Below are 13691 nucleotides of genomic sequence, written 5' to 3'. Positions count from 1 at the left end.
ATACGTGTTGCATTTGTTCTCCATGTAGGACACACCCTGATTTCATTTTGAAAGCTAACTGTGCGGGTGGCTTATGCAGAACCTTTCTCTAAAACCTTTTTGCTGTTACTTTTGCCAGTGGTAGCTTAAGCGAACTGTCTCCTTTTCAGAACTCACTATTTCCAACGGACCCAAAAGCCACTCAGTGAATGAAGATGAGCAGGAAGAACCAGGCGAAGGAAGTGAGGACGAATGGGAGCAAGTGGGCCCCAGAAATAAGACTTCAGTCACTCGCCAGGCGGAGTTTGTTCAGACCCCAATCACTGGCATTTTTGGTGGACACATCAGGTTTATGCTTTTCTGGAATACTTTAGTGTTTGCCTTTTTCAGGGTTTTGCCGTTTTGCTGAAGGGGGAAGGTATAAGACGTGTCTAAGAAATTTTGGACTCGATGGCTTGCCTTTACGCCTCTGTGCCCGCTCTGTCCCTGGACTTCCCTGTGCTTGTCCTGCCCAGTGCTTGCACTGCTCCCGCCCCGCACGGCACCTCAGCACAGGGCGCTGGCCCCCAGGGCCCGGCGACCGCTCTGACTCCTGCTCCCTCACTCCATCAGCACTACATTCCCTCAGGCCAGCTGCTCACCGCTAGGTAGGAAGAGAAAGACTTGTTAAGTTGAAATACATGTTTTGTTAAGAGAAGAAATTCTTGTGTCTGACTAGAGGAATATTAGACGCCGGGACTGAGTGAGCTAGAAAGGTAAGGGAGTGTGGAGGGAGAGTTCTGTGTAAAGGGGCACGTGGGGCCTCCTGGAGTGTCTGGGCCCCTCCTCTGCCCCATTTCCCATAAACCAGCTGCTCATTGCGCTTCCATGACGTCCTTCTAGAAGGCTTTTATTTGATTGCATTAGAGCCGTTCTGGACCATCGTTATGTGGAACTCAGGAGCATGGGGGCCTTCTCCAAGGAGGTTCAGTCATCCAGAGTCCCAAAGGGCCTCTTAGAGCAGGATTTCTTCTGGGAAGGCCTCGCATTGTATCCTACAAGGGTGTTTTTTTAGTGAGACTCACCCTTTGCTTGTCCCAAATGCTGTGTATCCAAAAGAAGTAACACCCTTTCCAAGGCATGGAGAGTTAGTTCGGTCTCTCTCTGCTGTGGTACAGCTTAGGGTGAGCCCCTTTCAGTAGGCTAATAAAACCTCAGCATGTCCACTGGCTCCTTCACAAGCCAGTCAGTGCTGCTCTGTCGGATGGGATTCAGAAGCCAGTCATGCCACCTCGTCACCTTGAACAGGTCATTTCTGTGCTCTTCACTGTGAGCTTGAGCCTGCGGGCCCCCTTCTGTTCTGGAGTCGCTCCACATCAGCCTTGTGGTCAGGTGTGCTCTCAGGGAACGCCCGGCCCCTGACCGCTGCCGCCATAACTTGTTTTTGCCAGATGTGATTCCTTGGGCTGGGCTGTTTTGGGAAGGGAAGCAGGGATCCAGGTCAGGCGACAGCAGTGAGAGGAGGCCGTCTTGTGCCCTTAGCTCTGCATTAGACCTCTGATGTTAGCATTCTTGGGCCTGTCCCTTAGGGATGGGAAAGAGGATGAGGGAACAAGCCCGGTGATTGCAAGGCCACTGAGACCAACATTCCCAAAGAGCCCACACTTGTTTGAGACTAACCAGTGGGAAAAACCAGAATCCACTTTGAGAAATTTCTAGCTTGGCCTCCATGGCTCTGTCAGGCCTCTAGCCTCAGTGGTCTTTTTGTGTTGAAATTGATTGTTGATATTTTTGAGAAATAATAAAGCAAGGATAGGAATTAACTCTTATAACTTAGGAGACTTCTTTCCTATGTGCATTAGCCATCAGGAAGTGCACTTCCTTCCTTGTTCGGACAGCCGGAAGGTTTTTCTTTTAAAATTCACCCTCTTTGGGTGGGTTTTCACTTCCCCCAGGAAAACCAGCACCTTTCTTCACCTTTCCCCTCAGGCCACGTGAATAAAAGTCCAGGCCGTTGGGAGTCAAGAGGACCGCCTCTTGACTCCTTCACCAGTTTTAATGCCTGCTGCTCCCACGGCCGCTCTCGGAACCAGGGGGGTGGCCGTTGCTCCCGCATCCGTACACTCGAAGGGAGGGCGCGTGAAGGTGCGTCCTCACATCGCGCTGCAGGGAAGCAGCATGCGAACGGGAGGCCCTTTAGCTTGCTCGTCACGGCGTCTGCTCTGTAAAGCCTCAGTATCCACGCACACCCATGTGATGGCCGTCGTAAACTAGGTCACTCAGGCTGCAGAAGTGGAATTCCTTGTGGAGCTCCTGGAATGTTTCCTTGCTGGGGCTAAGTGAGAGATGGGCCAAGCACACAAGTTTTTCTGAGTAAAACTTAGAAAAAGAAAAATGAAATGAAAAACCAGCTAAGAAAACAAGGTTGAATCGGCACCCTTCTTCTTGAGGGTGGTAGGTAGCCTTGTTTCCTGGAATGTTAGCTTATTTTTTATCATACACACCCTGCTCCTCTTCTCTTGTAAGTCATTTTCGTAGGGGGAAAATGCCATGAAACATACTCTTTACCCTGGGGTTTCCTCTCTTTTATTAGAACGGGCTATGATACTTTGAGAAATGGAGAGTGTCCGCATTTGAGGCCATGGCCAGATAGGCGCATTTACTGACTGGTGTGTTAAATAAAGTGTGGGGTGGAGGTGAAGGGATTCGGAAGGTGAACGGTCTTTCTTCCAGCGTGCTTGCCCTGGGAGAACGATCAGCTGGTGCATAGTTGCTAGAAACACTTAGGGGGTGGTATTCAGCAGGATTGTTTTTAAATTCAGTGCATTTTTGGCTTTTGTGTTCTCTCTGGTCTTCTGAAAATGATTCTCAGCAATCTCATTTTCAGTTAATGCCTCTTCTCCTGCTGGCTCACCTTAACAGAGAACGGGAAGGAGTGGTCTCTGACAGTGTTCTGTTTTTGTCTTGGCCTCTTAGGTCTGTGGTTTACCAGCAGAGTTCAAAGGAGTCGGCCACTTTGCAGCCATTCTTCACCTTGCAGCTGGACATCCAGTCTGACAGGATCCGGACGGTCCAGGATGCATTGGAGAGCTTGGTGGCAAGAGAGTCTGTCCAGGGTTATACCACAAAAACCAAACAAGAGGTATACTCATAGCTGATCTTGAACGTTTGTGCTGAGGCACTCTGGCGTGGTGGAAAGAGCGCAGAAGTAGGAGCGAGGAGAAGTGTGTTTGCATTCTGCCTCTTAACCCTGTCACTTAACTGTTTTGGACTGGAAGTTTCCACATTTTTAGAATGAAATGGTTGAAACATGCCCCTAGCAACCTTCTTTACCTCTAAACTGTATACCCAAGGTAATGATCGTTTAGGTTATTTACCCTGAGCTACATTTAAGTTTCTGGTAGTCTAATCATGATGAAATAAAAATCGGTACTACCTCTAACGGAGGCCATCCCTGATGTCATAGAGCACAGTTCCACGAGATTAGGAGAGAAAAGAGATTCCAAACATAGTGATTTTGCTTTTGATGGTAGGTCTTCAGGGACATTGACAAATAGAAACTAGCTTTTTTCATGCCTATTAGTCTTTTATTTGGTCTGAAAAGGATAAAAGTCTGAGTCTTTCACTGTTCAGGAGTCAAGGGAAGCAAATAGCTTTGTGGGGTGTACTTGTCAGCCGAGTCAGGAGAGGGAGAGAATATTCTGCTCTCGAAGAGCTTACTGGGGTCCAGATGTACCCTCTACGCCTGTTTTCCACTCTGGTCGAGGGGGTCTTCTCCTTTGCTGAGATCGTGGTGACTCCTGGCAGCACTTGTTTGGACCGTCCCTAGTGTCCCTGGGAGGCCTGCTGTGAAGGGACTGTGTGTCCGCTGAAGGTGCATGAGGAGTAGACGTTGCCAGCACCCCACGGAGCTCAGTGGGCCTCCCTGGCTGTGCAGCGCGCGCCGGGAGAGCAGAGTGGAGGAGGACGTGGAGACCTTCGGTTCATCTGGGGCCTCCTGCTGGGGCTGATGAAGCCGTCCTCTGGGGAGAGCCACACATAGTTACGCCTAATCCTCCACCACGTTTTCTGACTTGCTTCCCACGGGCGATTTTGTTTAAAAAATAAAAGTGGTAGGAGCGAGAGACAGAATCTTGGCACTTGGCTTAAGTGAATAAGCTGAGGCTGGCGGTGGAACTTAATGAGAGAGAAAGTGGGTATTTGTTTTCGGGGAGGTTGGTTGGTGTGGCTGAGTTGTGTGCTTGGCTCATACTGTGGCAGCTGTGGCTCTGGAGGTGGAGTCACTGTCCTGGCCCCCGAGCCTCTCTCCTCGCTCGCTCTCTGCGGCCACCCGTGGGGGTTGGTAGGCACTCATCCCGCAGGCGGCTTTCTGCTTTTCCCCAGGCTGCCGGCAAAGCCCCCTCACATGGCGGTTGTCCTCTCCTGCTCCTGCTGCAGTTAGCTGTGGACTGTGGGGAGGGTGCAGATGAGATAGAGGAGAGAGTGTGGCTTGTTCTAGATAGCAGGTGGAGGAAGGATGGAAGAAAGAAGAGGCATTTTGGTGGAGTCTCGAAGAAGAAAATGGAACTGCAAACTGTCCCAGCTCCGTGATGGTGGTGGTGTGTTACCAGATCAAGAGCAGGAACACTCAGAAAAGCAGATGTTCGAGAAAGGAAGATTTCGGGCAGTTCGTATGGGGTGGGGATATCTGGAAAGAGCAAGTATCACGTTTTCTGGAATGTAGTTTCTTTAAATTTACTTGTTAAAATACCCAGTTGAATGTTTTTATATTTTAAGGTCACAAGGTTTTTTGCTTTGGGAACACATTATGAAGGTCCATGGGAAAATACGATTATACAAAATACTTGCTGTATAGAAAAGGTCTGGTTTTATTGGGCGAAGAAAAGTGTGTCTCAGTTTGTCTGGAAACCCAAAACACTCGGAAGAATTTCAGATTAGCCACTTGGTGAATTGCCTGAAAACTTGAGGTCAGAATCTGGGTTGCCAGCACTGAGAAGCATCCCAGAGACACGTTTGTCCAACTCCCGATTCACGAATGAGGAAGCTGGAGTCCACTCATCAGAATCCCGGTTTTTTAACTGTTGAGCTGTAGCCACACTTTTCCATCATTCACACGTTCTTGTTGGGATCGGAGTCGGGGTGGGAAACCAGGTGCCCATTAAGACACCTCCACCCGGATGTGGATGTGGTCTTCTGAAAGCTTTCTTGGTTTCTTATCTATGCTCTTATCTTTTAGATTGTGACTCAAACAAATATTTCTACCAGAAGTATCCTTCATGTAAATTCAGAAAGCATCAAAGGGTTTCTAAGTACAAAGAACAGTAAATAAAGGGAATAAGAATAGTTTGTGAGGGTGCATTTTATTTATTTATTTATTTTTTTAAAAAAAGATTTTATTTATTCATTTGACAGAGATAGAGACAGCCAGCGAGAGAGGGAACACAAGCAGGGGGAGTGGGAGAGGAAGAAGCAGGCTCCCAGCAGATGAGCCTGATGTGGGGCTCGATCCCAGAACGCCGGGATCTCGCCCTGAGCCGAAGGCAGATGCTTAACAACTGAGCCACCCAGGCGCCCCCATGTGAGGGTGCATTTTAATGAAAAGCAGCATTCATTAGACCTGTGAAAGCATGTAGGGAGCATATAAGTTGATAAAACTGAAACTTGTAAAACTAATGGTTAGACTAGATGGCTGTTGGGTTATTTAGAATAGGTTATTTAGAACACTTACTTTGAGAAACACTCTGGCTTCCGTTTAATTGATGCTACGGGACTGACTAAAAAAAACATGTTAATACATATGTAATGCAAAGTACTGCTGCTAAGTTAGCTTTTAATTTTTGTGCCGATGCGTCATGAATGCGTCACAGAGCAAAGGTTCTTAACGTGGCATTCACACATGGGATTAGGGATCCATGGGATCTCCTGCAGTTGCGTGTAGAGGGATGTATGCCTTTTTCTACGAGGAATGTTTGTAGCTCTCACAAGGCCTCTTAGCAGAATGTTAGATTTTCAGAAGCTGCCTCGACCCAGCAAGGGTTGAGCAGTGCTGTCCTGGACCGTCAGGCCACCGGCTCTCACAGGGGGTCCTTGTGTGACGGACATGTGTCTGCTGCCGCGTGAAGTAAGGCATGGTGGGCCCTCCTCTGCTTTGTGCCTTAGGTGGAGATAAGTCGAAGAGTGACTCTGGAGAAGCTCCCTCCTGTCCTTGTGCTGCACCTCAAACGGTTTGTTTACGAGAAGACTGGTGGATGCCAGAAGCTCATAAAAAATATTGAATATCCTGTGGACTTGGAAATCAGTAAAGGTAACAAACGTGGAAGGTGAAACCCTTCATGGTGACAGTTGTCCTGGGAATCAGTGAACTTGGCACTTAGCATTTCTGTATAATGACTTTCTGTTTTTAAATTTCTCGGCTTATAATAGACCTTGGTATTAAAATCGTCACCAAAGAGTAGCCTTGAAAATTAAAGGCAAAAATCAGTAAGCCGTGTAATCTTACTAGATTAGAGAAACAGAAATTTTGTCCCTCAAAATGAGCGTCATTTTTCTAGAAATACCTATAGATTAGTGGTACAAAATCATTTTCTTTATACTAAGTGTTAGCAGCTGTCCCGGCCCAGCCTGGTGAAATGGGCTTTTTCAGTGAAGTGAGAGAATGTGGCCCATAGGCCACTGGGGGTTCCTCTGACCTCTTGTTGCATGACGCTGGGTCAGGTTTGTGGCATGCTGTCAGCCACAAGTCTCTGCAGGTAACCGGGGCTCAGCAGCCTCGACACGTTTTGACCAAAGCACGAAGTTTAGGTTGTCTTGGTAAAAGCGCAGCTTGAGGGAATACTTTCCTTGAAAGCTTCGGGATTTGTGAAGAAGGTACCGTTCAGTCCTAGGCTTCATTGGGAGCAAGCTGGAGGTAATCCTCAAAACATTGAGGAGTGTGGAAAACAGAGAAGGAGTTGTGGGACCTCATTCCTGGGTTTTGCAGAGGAGTGAAGGTGTCGCTGGCCCCTCCCCTTCCGTCCCCACCACACAGCACAGCCACACTCCACTCCTTCCCAGCTTGTGACTCCAGACCTGGGGGGTAGCTGGCCCCACCCAGAGCCCCAGGCAGGGACGCTGCATTTCCGCAGCCGGTCTTCAGGTCTTCAGGTCGTCAGCTGACGGCTTTGACTCCTGGGCCGGGTTAATGTGCCTCCCGCCTCCCCACTTGGAGGGGCTTCCTTCAGAGGCAGCATGTTTTCCTGATCCCATTTGAGAACCAGAAAGCGGGAGAAAATGCCCCCCCCCCCAGAAGCACATACTGGGTCGCCCGTGCTGTTGTGCCTTGGCTGTGAGGGAATGAGGAGCGTGCACTGAGCCCAGAGGGCCATCCAGTGCCCCGTACTCTTGTATCGTCCCTCAAGCCCAGATTAACCATTTGGACTGACTACACGAATTTTATAGACAAGATGTTTTCTTGCTTGTTATGTGTGTTTTTATATCAGCTGCCACCTTAAATGCTTTCTAGAAAGAGAAATGAGCTAAGGGAGGACCGGAGGCCCTGATGTGGGTCATGGGTGGGGGGATGGGAGAGGCTGGCGGGTGGTGGCTGTGGCAGGAGTCCACGTGCAGGCGCACAGCTCCTGCAGGGGCCCCGGGGCCCCGAGGACAGGACTGCCCCCCTGCCCAGCTGGTAGGCCAGTGCCTCCTTGGAGAGACCATCTGACTCTCGCACAGTGGAAATTCTGTGGTCTCACTCACGCATAAAACATTTCAGTTCTTAGGTTTCCTGGGGCTGTTCCGTTTCTAAGTGGGCAGCTTTCTTCTTTTCCAGTGTTTAGACTATCTGCTTCTAAGGGGCTTCAAGCATGAGCGCGGGGTGCTCAGACTGTCTCTTCTCTTTCTGCTCCGACTGGTTGCTGGCGATGTGCGTTGCTGTACCGCCCGCTGGTCCCCCCATGGGCAGGGCCTGTGCACATGAGGGGGGCAGTGGGTTTTGTTATTCTGGTCTGCCAGGTGGTGCATGTGAGTGGGGACCATTGTCAGCTCTTCGCTTCCGTCACTCTGAGCCTTTCTTTAAGTGCTTTTATAGACCACAGCTGTTGGTATTTTGTTTTTCAGAACTGCTTTCTCCAGGGGTTAAAAATAAGAATTTTAAATGCCACAGAACCTATAGGCTATTTGCAGGTAAGTACATTTGTCTATTATTTCCTTACTAAAGCAGTGATAAAAGGGTTTATGCCCAGGCACGGTTTTGCTGTAATACCACCTAACACGGAGAATAGACGCTTCTGCTGCTTTCCCCATGGACTTGCTAAGTCAGTACATCTTTTGAAAATGTGTGTTTGTCCTGACATTTGGTGCTTGGAAATTGACAGAATATCCTTTTGGCTCTAAGCTGAATCCAGCCCTTGTTTAGCATCATTTCTGTCTTCGAGTCAGAGAGCAAATGTGAGGCTGCCGGGCCAGCAGTTTGGGGGTGTGACCTTTGCTGCTGCAGTTGCGCTACCTGTGGGGGGCGGTACCTGTGGGGGCGCTACCACGGAGTGGCCTGGTCAGGTTAGGAGAGCGGGTCTCACACAGACGCTCCGCCGGGTGGTCTTCCGCACTGCGCTGGCTCGCTTGGGCTCCTGGGCTGCCACACTCAGGCTCGGAGCCCTCCGAGGGAGGCGATGGCACCCCTGCGGCCCCAGAACTGGGGGCCCTGACACCTCTTACCTCCTGGCCCGTTGCTTTCTGTGGCACCTTGTGTCCTTCCTTCCGTCCTCCTTGCTCTTTTATAGCCTGAGTCTTCTGGCCCTTGGAGGCTTTATGTCTCTTCTGGTAGTCACTGTTTGCAACAACTGCGTGTGCTTTCTGGCCTTTTTTATTAGGATTTTCTAGCTGCTTTGTTATCCGCCTTTTGTGTTGGCTTTGATGAGCCTGTTTGTAATTTAAAATAACATAACTCTTATTGACCCCCACATGTTTATTGAACCTTTCTACTAGGTACCTTTTTTGTAGTACCTCATTTATTCCTCACAGCTGTCCTGAGAGATATGGTGGTATCCCCATCTTACAAAACAAGAAACCCAAATTCTGAGAGACACGCTCTCTACTCTGATGCGTGGTGGCCTGGCTGGGCTTCACCGTGCAGCCGTCAGTCTCTCCTGTGCATTTAGGAGGTTGGGTTGGGCCCTGATCAGGGGGTCAGGTTCCTGCACCACACAGGTAGGGGTTTGGCCCAGTCGGGTCTTTCTTCCTGCAGGCTGTGCCCTTGACTTTCTCTTCTCCCCCAAGGCAGCTGATCATGGCTCCTCCCAGACAGGGTGGCCATGCACTCCTGTGGTGTCTCCAGCCCTTTCCTTGACCTGCCTTGTCACGGAAGCCCTGCCGCCTTGGCTGGCGCTCAGGCTCTGCAGCCTGCCTCCAGGACCAGATGAGCCCTGGGGTTCTGCCTACTCAGGGAGCTTGGCACCGAGGCCCCAGGGGGAGATGAAGTGCTTTTGCTGCCTCCCTGCCGCTCTACCTCTTGGGGCCATTGTGGGGGGAGGCTGTGGATTGAGGGCGAGGTTTTCCAGGTTTCCTGCTCAAGGAGCCCCAGTGTGGTCCTGTTCCACCTGCTGTGGCCTTGGCCCAGCGTCTGAACTGGGGCTGTCACTTGCAGTCCTGACTCCTCCTCTCACGGCTTCTAATCTCAGAAATAAGGGCACTGTATTCGTTTGGTTGGAATTTTCTATAAAATGTGAGTGAGGAAGAGCTTGGTGAAAATGGTTCGGATAGTGGGATCGAGAGAGCAAGTGAATGCCGCACTGCCCAGTCCAGTTCATCAGGGGCTCTCCTCTGGCCCTGACGTGCCCTGCCAGTCCCTGGGCGGCCGCTTCCGAGACCCCAGCCGTGTGCAGTCCCTGCTCTGGAGGTTTTAAAATGGAGGTGTCCGGAACGAAATACGGATCAGTTAAACCACAGGTCCTTTAAATCCCACTGATAGGTCACTTTATATAAACTGTTGCCCAAGTCAGGTAGGTCTTGAAAGTGAAAATCCAGGACGAAAGCCTTAAAGCGGATTTGGGGTCAAAAGGACCAGCCGTGCCAAGCTTCTTCCATGCCCTTGATGGCCCTTTGAGCGCTGTGGCCAGCAGCACCTGTGCTGGTCCTGCTACTGCTGCCTGCCTGGTTGTGCTGCAGTCTTCCACCCTCGGGCGGCCAGTGTGTTTGTCATGTGGGTGGCCAGGGATAGAGCTGCGGCAGCCTCTGAGCCCCCAGAGGCTGCTTTGCCAGAGGGGTTGTCCTCCCACCAGTGGTGGCCACGGGCCCGGAGCAGGCTGGGTCCTCCCGAGGAATGACCGCGGCCACCAGAGCCCGGTGACATTCCCAACAGCCAAGTATAGTGCCTCTTCAAGTGTCTGTCCTTTTTGCCCCTAGTGGTGGCACATAGCTTGCCTGGCCACGTTGCTGGCCCCCTGGACGTTTCCCCCACCCCGCCTCCTGTCTGCTGCCCGGGCCCCTCAGCCCTCCTCCTCACGGAGGGGAAGGTGCGGCTTTTGGTGTCTTTAGGTTACAGAATTTTTTTCTTTCTTTCTTTTATTTTTTTTTTAAAGATTTATTTATTATTTATTTGACAGAGAGAGAGACAGCCAGCGAGAGAGGGAACACAAGCAGGGGGAGTGGGAGAGGAAGAGCAGGCTCTCAGCAGAGGAGCCTGATGTGGGGCTCGATCCCATAATGCTGGGATCACGCCCTGAGCCGAAGGCAGGCGCTTAACTGCTGTGCCACCCAGGCGCCCCACAGAATTTTTTTCTAAGTATATAACAAATGGTATTTTTATTATTATTTTGGCATTATTTGTTGAAACATGGAAAATTAGAACTTTTTAAAAGGAAAAAGTGTGATGACTGGTGCCCTCTCGGTGGGACTGCTACACACTCAGCCCACATCACAGCCCTGCTGTCCCTCCTGAGGCGGCGAGGTCACTCGTTGTGATGACAGTCACAGAAAACCTGGGGTTCTTGTGTTTTCATGTTTTTTCACAAGCATATTCCTATGTCCCCAGTCCCTCTCTCTGTCCATCTTATTGTGATATAATCCACTAATCCTTCTAGCACGAGTATATAGGCTTTTCTGTTTTTTTCACTGTTATGACATCTTTGAGATTCACGGGCTCTCCAGAAGTCTAGAAGTGGGATCGGCTGGATCAAGGGCATGAGCGTTTTGGGGTCTCTGGGCGGCATTTCTGGAGGTTGGTCGGTGTGTGGTGATGGCAGCTCTGTGGGGGCCGGCCGGTCTTTCACGCTGTGGCCCGTGTGCTCTCGTCAGTGATGGACATGAAATAGTGGGCAGTCCTCACCTGAGGGGCTGGCATGTGCGACAGCCCCACCGAGCTGGTGTCTCTTGTGTTTGTGAGGTGTTAAACATTTAAAAAAATGTCATTAAGATACACACGTGTGGCTTTTTGCTGTAAATTGTGCAGGGAGTTTGATTATGTGACATAGCTTTGTGTAGTGACGTCTCTGTGTCCCACCTGCCTCGGTAAGGTGTGTCACATGCAGTGGCTTTGTCGGGGGGGTCAGGCAGGCGCCCTCGGCTGCTGGGGTGCGGTTCTCTCACCGGGGCGCCCGTGGGCCCTCTCTTGCAGTGGTCTACCACCACGGCAGCAGTGCGACGGGCGGCCACTACACCACGGACGTCTTCCAGATCGGCCTCAACGGCTGGCTGCGCATCGATGACCAGGCGGTCAAGGTGATCAACCAGTACCAGGTGGTGAAGCCCACTGCGGAGCGCACAGCCTACCTCCTGTATTACCGCCGTGTGGACCTGCTGTAGCCGCCTGCGCTCTGTGTGCCCGACGCCCGCTTGCAGACACCGACTCCCTCTGACTTCCTCCCTCTCTTTAGCGCCTCTCTAGAGAGACTCTTTGTCCTTTGCAGAAATGGGCTAGAACGGAAAGCAGACGCCTCAGGATTTGTGGGCAACAGTTCGCGTTGACGTCTACCTTCCAAATCAAAATCATTCGGTTCCAACAGACTGTCGCTTGATTTAAGAAAATACACAAAACCCATGTTTCTGAAATAATGCTGATTCCTGAGTAAGAAGGGGGACTTGCATTTGATTCCCAGTCTAATTGCTTAGTAGAATAAATCCTGCACCAGCAACACTTGTAAATTTGTGAAAATGAATTTTATCTTTCCTTAAAAAAATAAATTTTTTAATCCATCACACTTTCCTTCCCACCCTTTAGTTTTTGATAAATGATAAAAATGAGCCAGTTATCAGAGAAGAAATAGTTCTTACTTCAAAAGAAACGTAAATACAAAAAATAAGTTGCTGGTTCCTAACAGGAATAAATACGTTTTAATAATTGTGCGATGAGAAGCTGCTTACGAACACATTGCAGATCAGATATTTGGAGTTAAGATGTTAGTCCGCATAGATGGGTGATTGTAAACTTTATTGCCATTAAAAGATTTCAAATTGCGTTCATGCTTCTGTGTACACGTAATGAACAGTGGGCAAAATAATGAAGATTGATACTTCCCTAAGTCGCTCTGTTTAATTCTGCTGTCTGCTCTCTATAATGCTGCGTCTCTAATCGTACACAGTTTAGTGATCTCTAGGAATACAGAAGTTGTCGCCCATCAATAAAAATCACAAAGTTGGTTTAAAGCTGTGCGTGGTGTTTCTTTGACTGCAGACGCCTCTTCCCGTCACTGGAGTTCTGGGGGCACGAGGACACCCCCAGAATTACAGCGAGCCCTCCAACCAGATGAACCAAGACTCGGGTTGTGCTCGTTTCATATGTCCACTGTTAGTAACTAGTGATTTGGGGAAATAGAGCTTTTGAATCTTCTAGTCGCAGAACAGGGGAGGTGACGCGTCCCTGCGGTGTTCCTGGCCCTGGCGTGGTCAGCATCACCAGAGTCTCAAATCATGGCTCAACATCGTGCTGCTGGGGTATCTTAGCAGCAGCTCAGACGCCACCTTTGGGTTGTGCAAAGGAGGCCTTCCCAGACAGAAGAGATGGGGAGGAGGGAGGCCATGTGCGGGTCAGGCCACTCCTAGTGGCTCTCGTTTCTGTGGTGCCCCCACTTCCAGCCCATGCAGACAATTCATGGTAATGTACCGGGATCCGCAGAGAAGCAAGTGTACGCGGTCAGAGCCCCTCCCCAAGCAGCTCCCTCGGCGGCTGGTGTTCGTAATCATAGCCTTGTGCCACCTGCGTTCACAGCTTACTCTTAAAATCACGGTCCTCACACCGTCCACTTAGCCCATTTCCCTGTTGCCATTCTAATCTGATTTGCTTAGCTGACTTACAAGTTACAGTTAGGTTCTCATTAAAATAACGTATAGTTTTTAGGAACACGTGTATGGAGTCCAAATTCACTTTGGGGGAAGCAAACCCCACCAGCAGTAACCCAGCCAAAGATGGAATAAAGAGCCCTATTGTGGAGGGGCGCCTGGGTGGCGCAGTCGTTAAGCGTCTGCCTTCGGCTCAGGGTGTGATCCCGGAGTCCTGAGATCGAGCCCCACATCAGGCTCCTTCACTGGGAGCCTGCTTCTCCCTCTCCCACTCCCCCTGCTTGTGTTCCCTCTCTCGCTGGCTGTCTCTGTGTCAAATAAATAAATAAATAAAATCTTAAAAAAAAAAAAAAGCCCTATTGTGGAACCCAGTTGAGCTCTGGGTTGTGATACTGTGATCCAGGTGATGTCCTTGCTGTGCGAATGGCTTACCTGTCCCCATACACACCTAGCCTCTGTAACCTGTGCTGGTCCTTCACCCCTAG

General features: G+C 50.1%; 1 protein-coding gene across 1 annotated transcript in view; it reads left to right on the top strand.

Moving 5' to 3' along the window:
* The window catches only part of USP10 (ubiquitin specific peptidase 10), a 72511-nt gene extending 59938 nt beyond the window's left edge, over positions 1 to 12573 (top strand). Inside the window, exons 10-14 of the mRNA XM_045772846.2 lie at positions 150 to 327; positions 2935 to 3100; positions 6118 to 6262; positions 8053 to 8118; positions 11546 to 12573. Coding sequence (XP_045628802.2) covers positions 150 to 327; positions 2935 to 3100; positions 6118 to 6262; positions 8053 to 8118; positions 11546 to 11733 — 743 coding nt within the window. The 3' untranslated portion in view covers positions 11734 to 12573. The remainder of the gene's footprint in view (positions 1 to 149; positions 328 to 2934; positions 3101 to 6117; positions 6263 to 8052; positions 8119 to 11545) is intronic.
* The last annotated feature ends 1118 nt before the right edge of the window (positions 12574 to 13691 follow it).

This window comes from Ursus americanus, chromosome 21, assembly GCF_024610735.1.
Source record: "Ursus americanus isolate L20-20 chromosome 21, mUrsAme1.1.p, whole genome shotgun sequence".
NCBI lineage: Eukaryota > Metazoa > Chordata > Mammalia > Carnivora > Ursidae > Ursus > Ursus americanus.
Note: the sequence above shows the minus strand (reverse complement) of the source record. Positions and strands in the feature narration are given on the sequence as shown.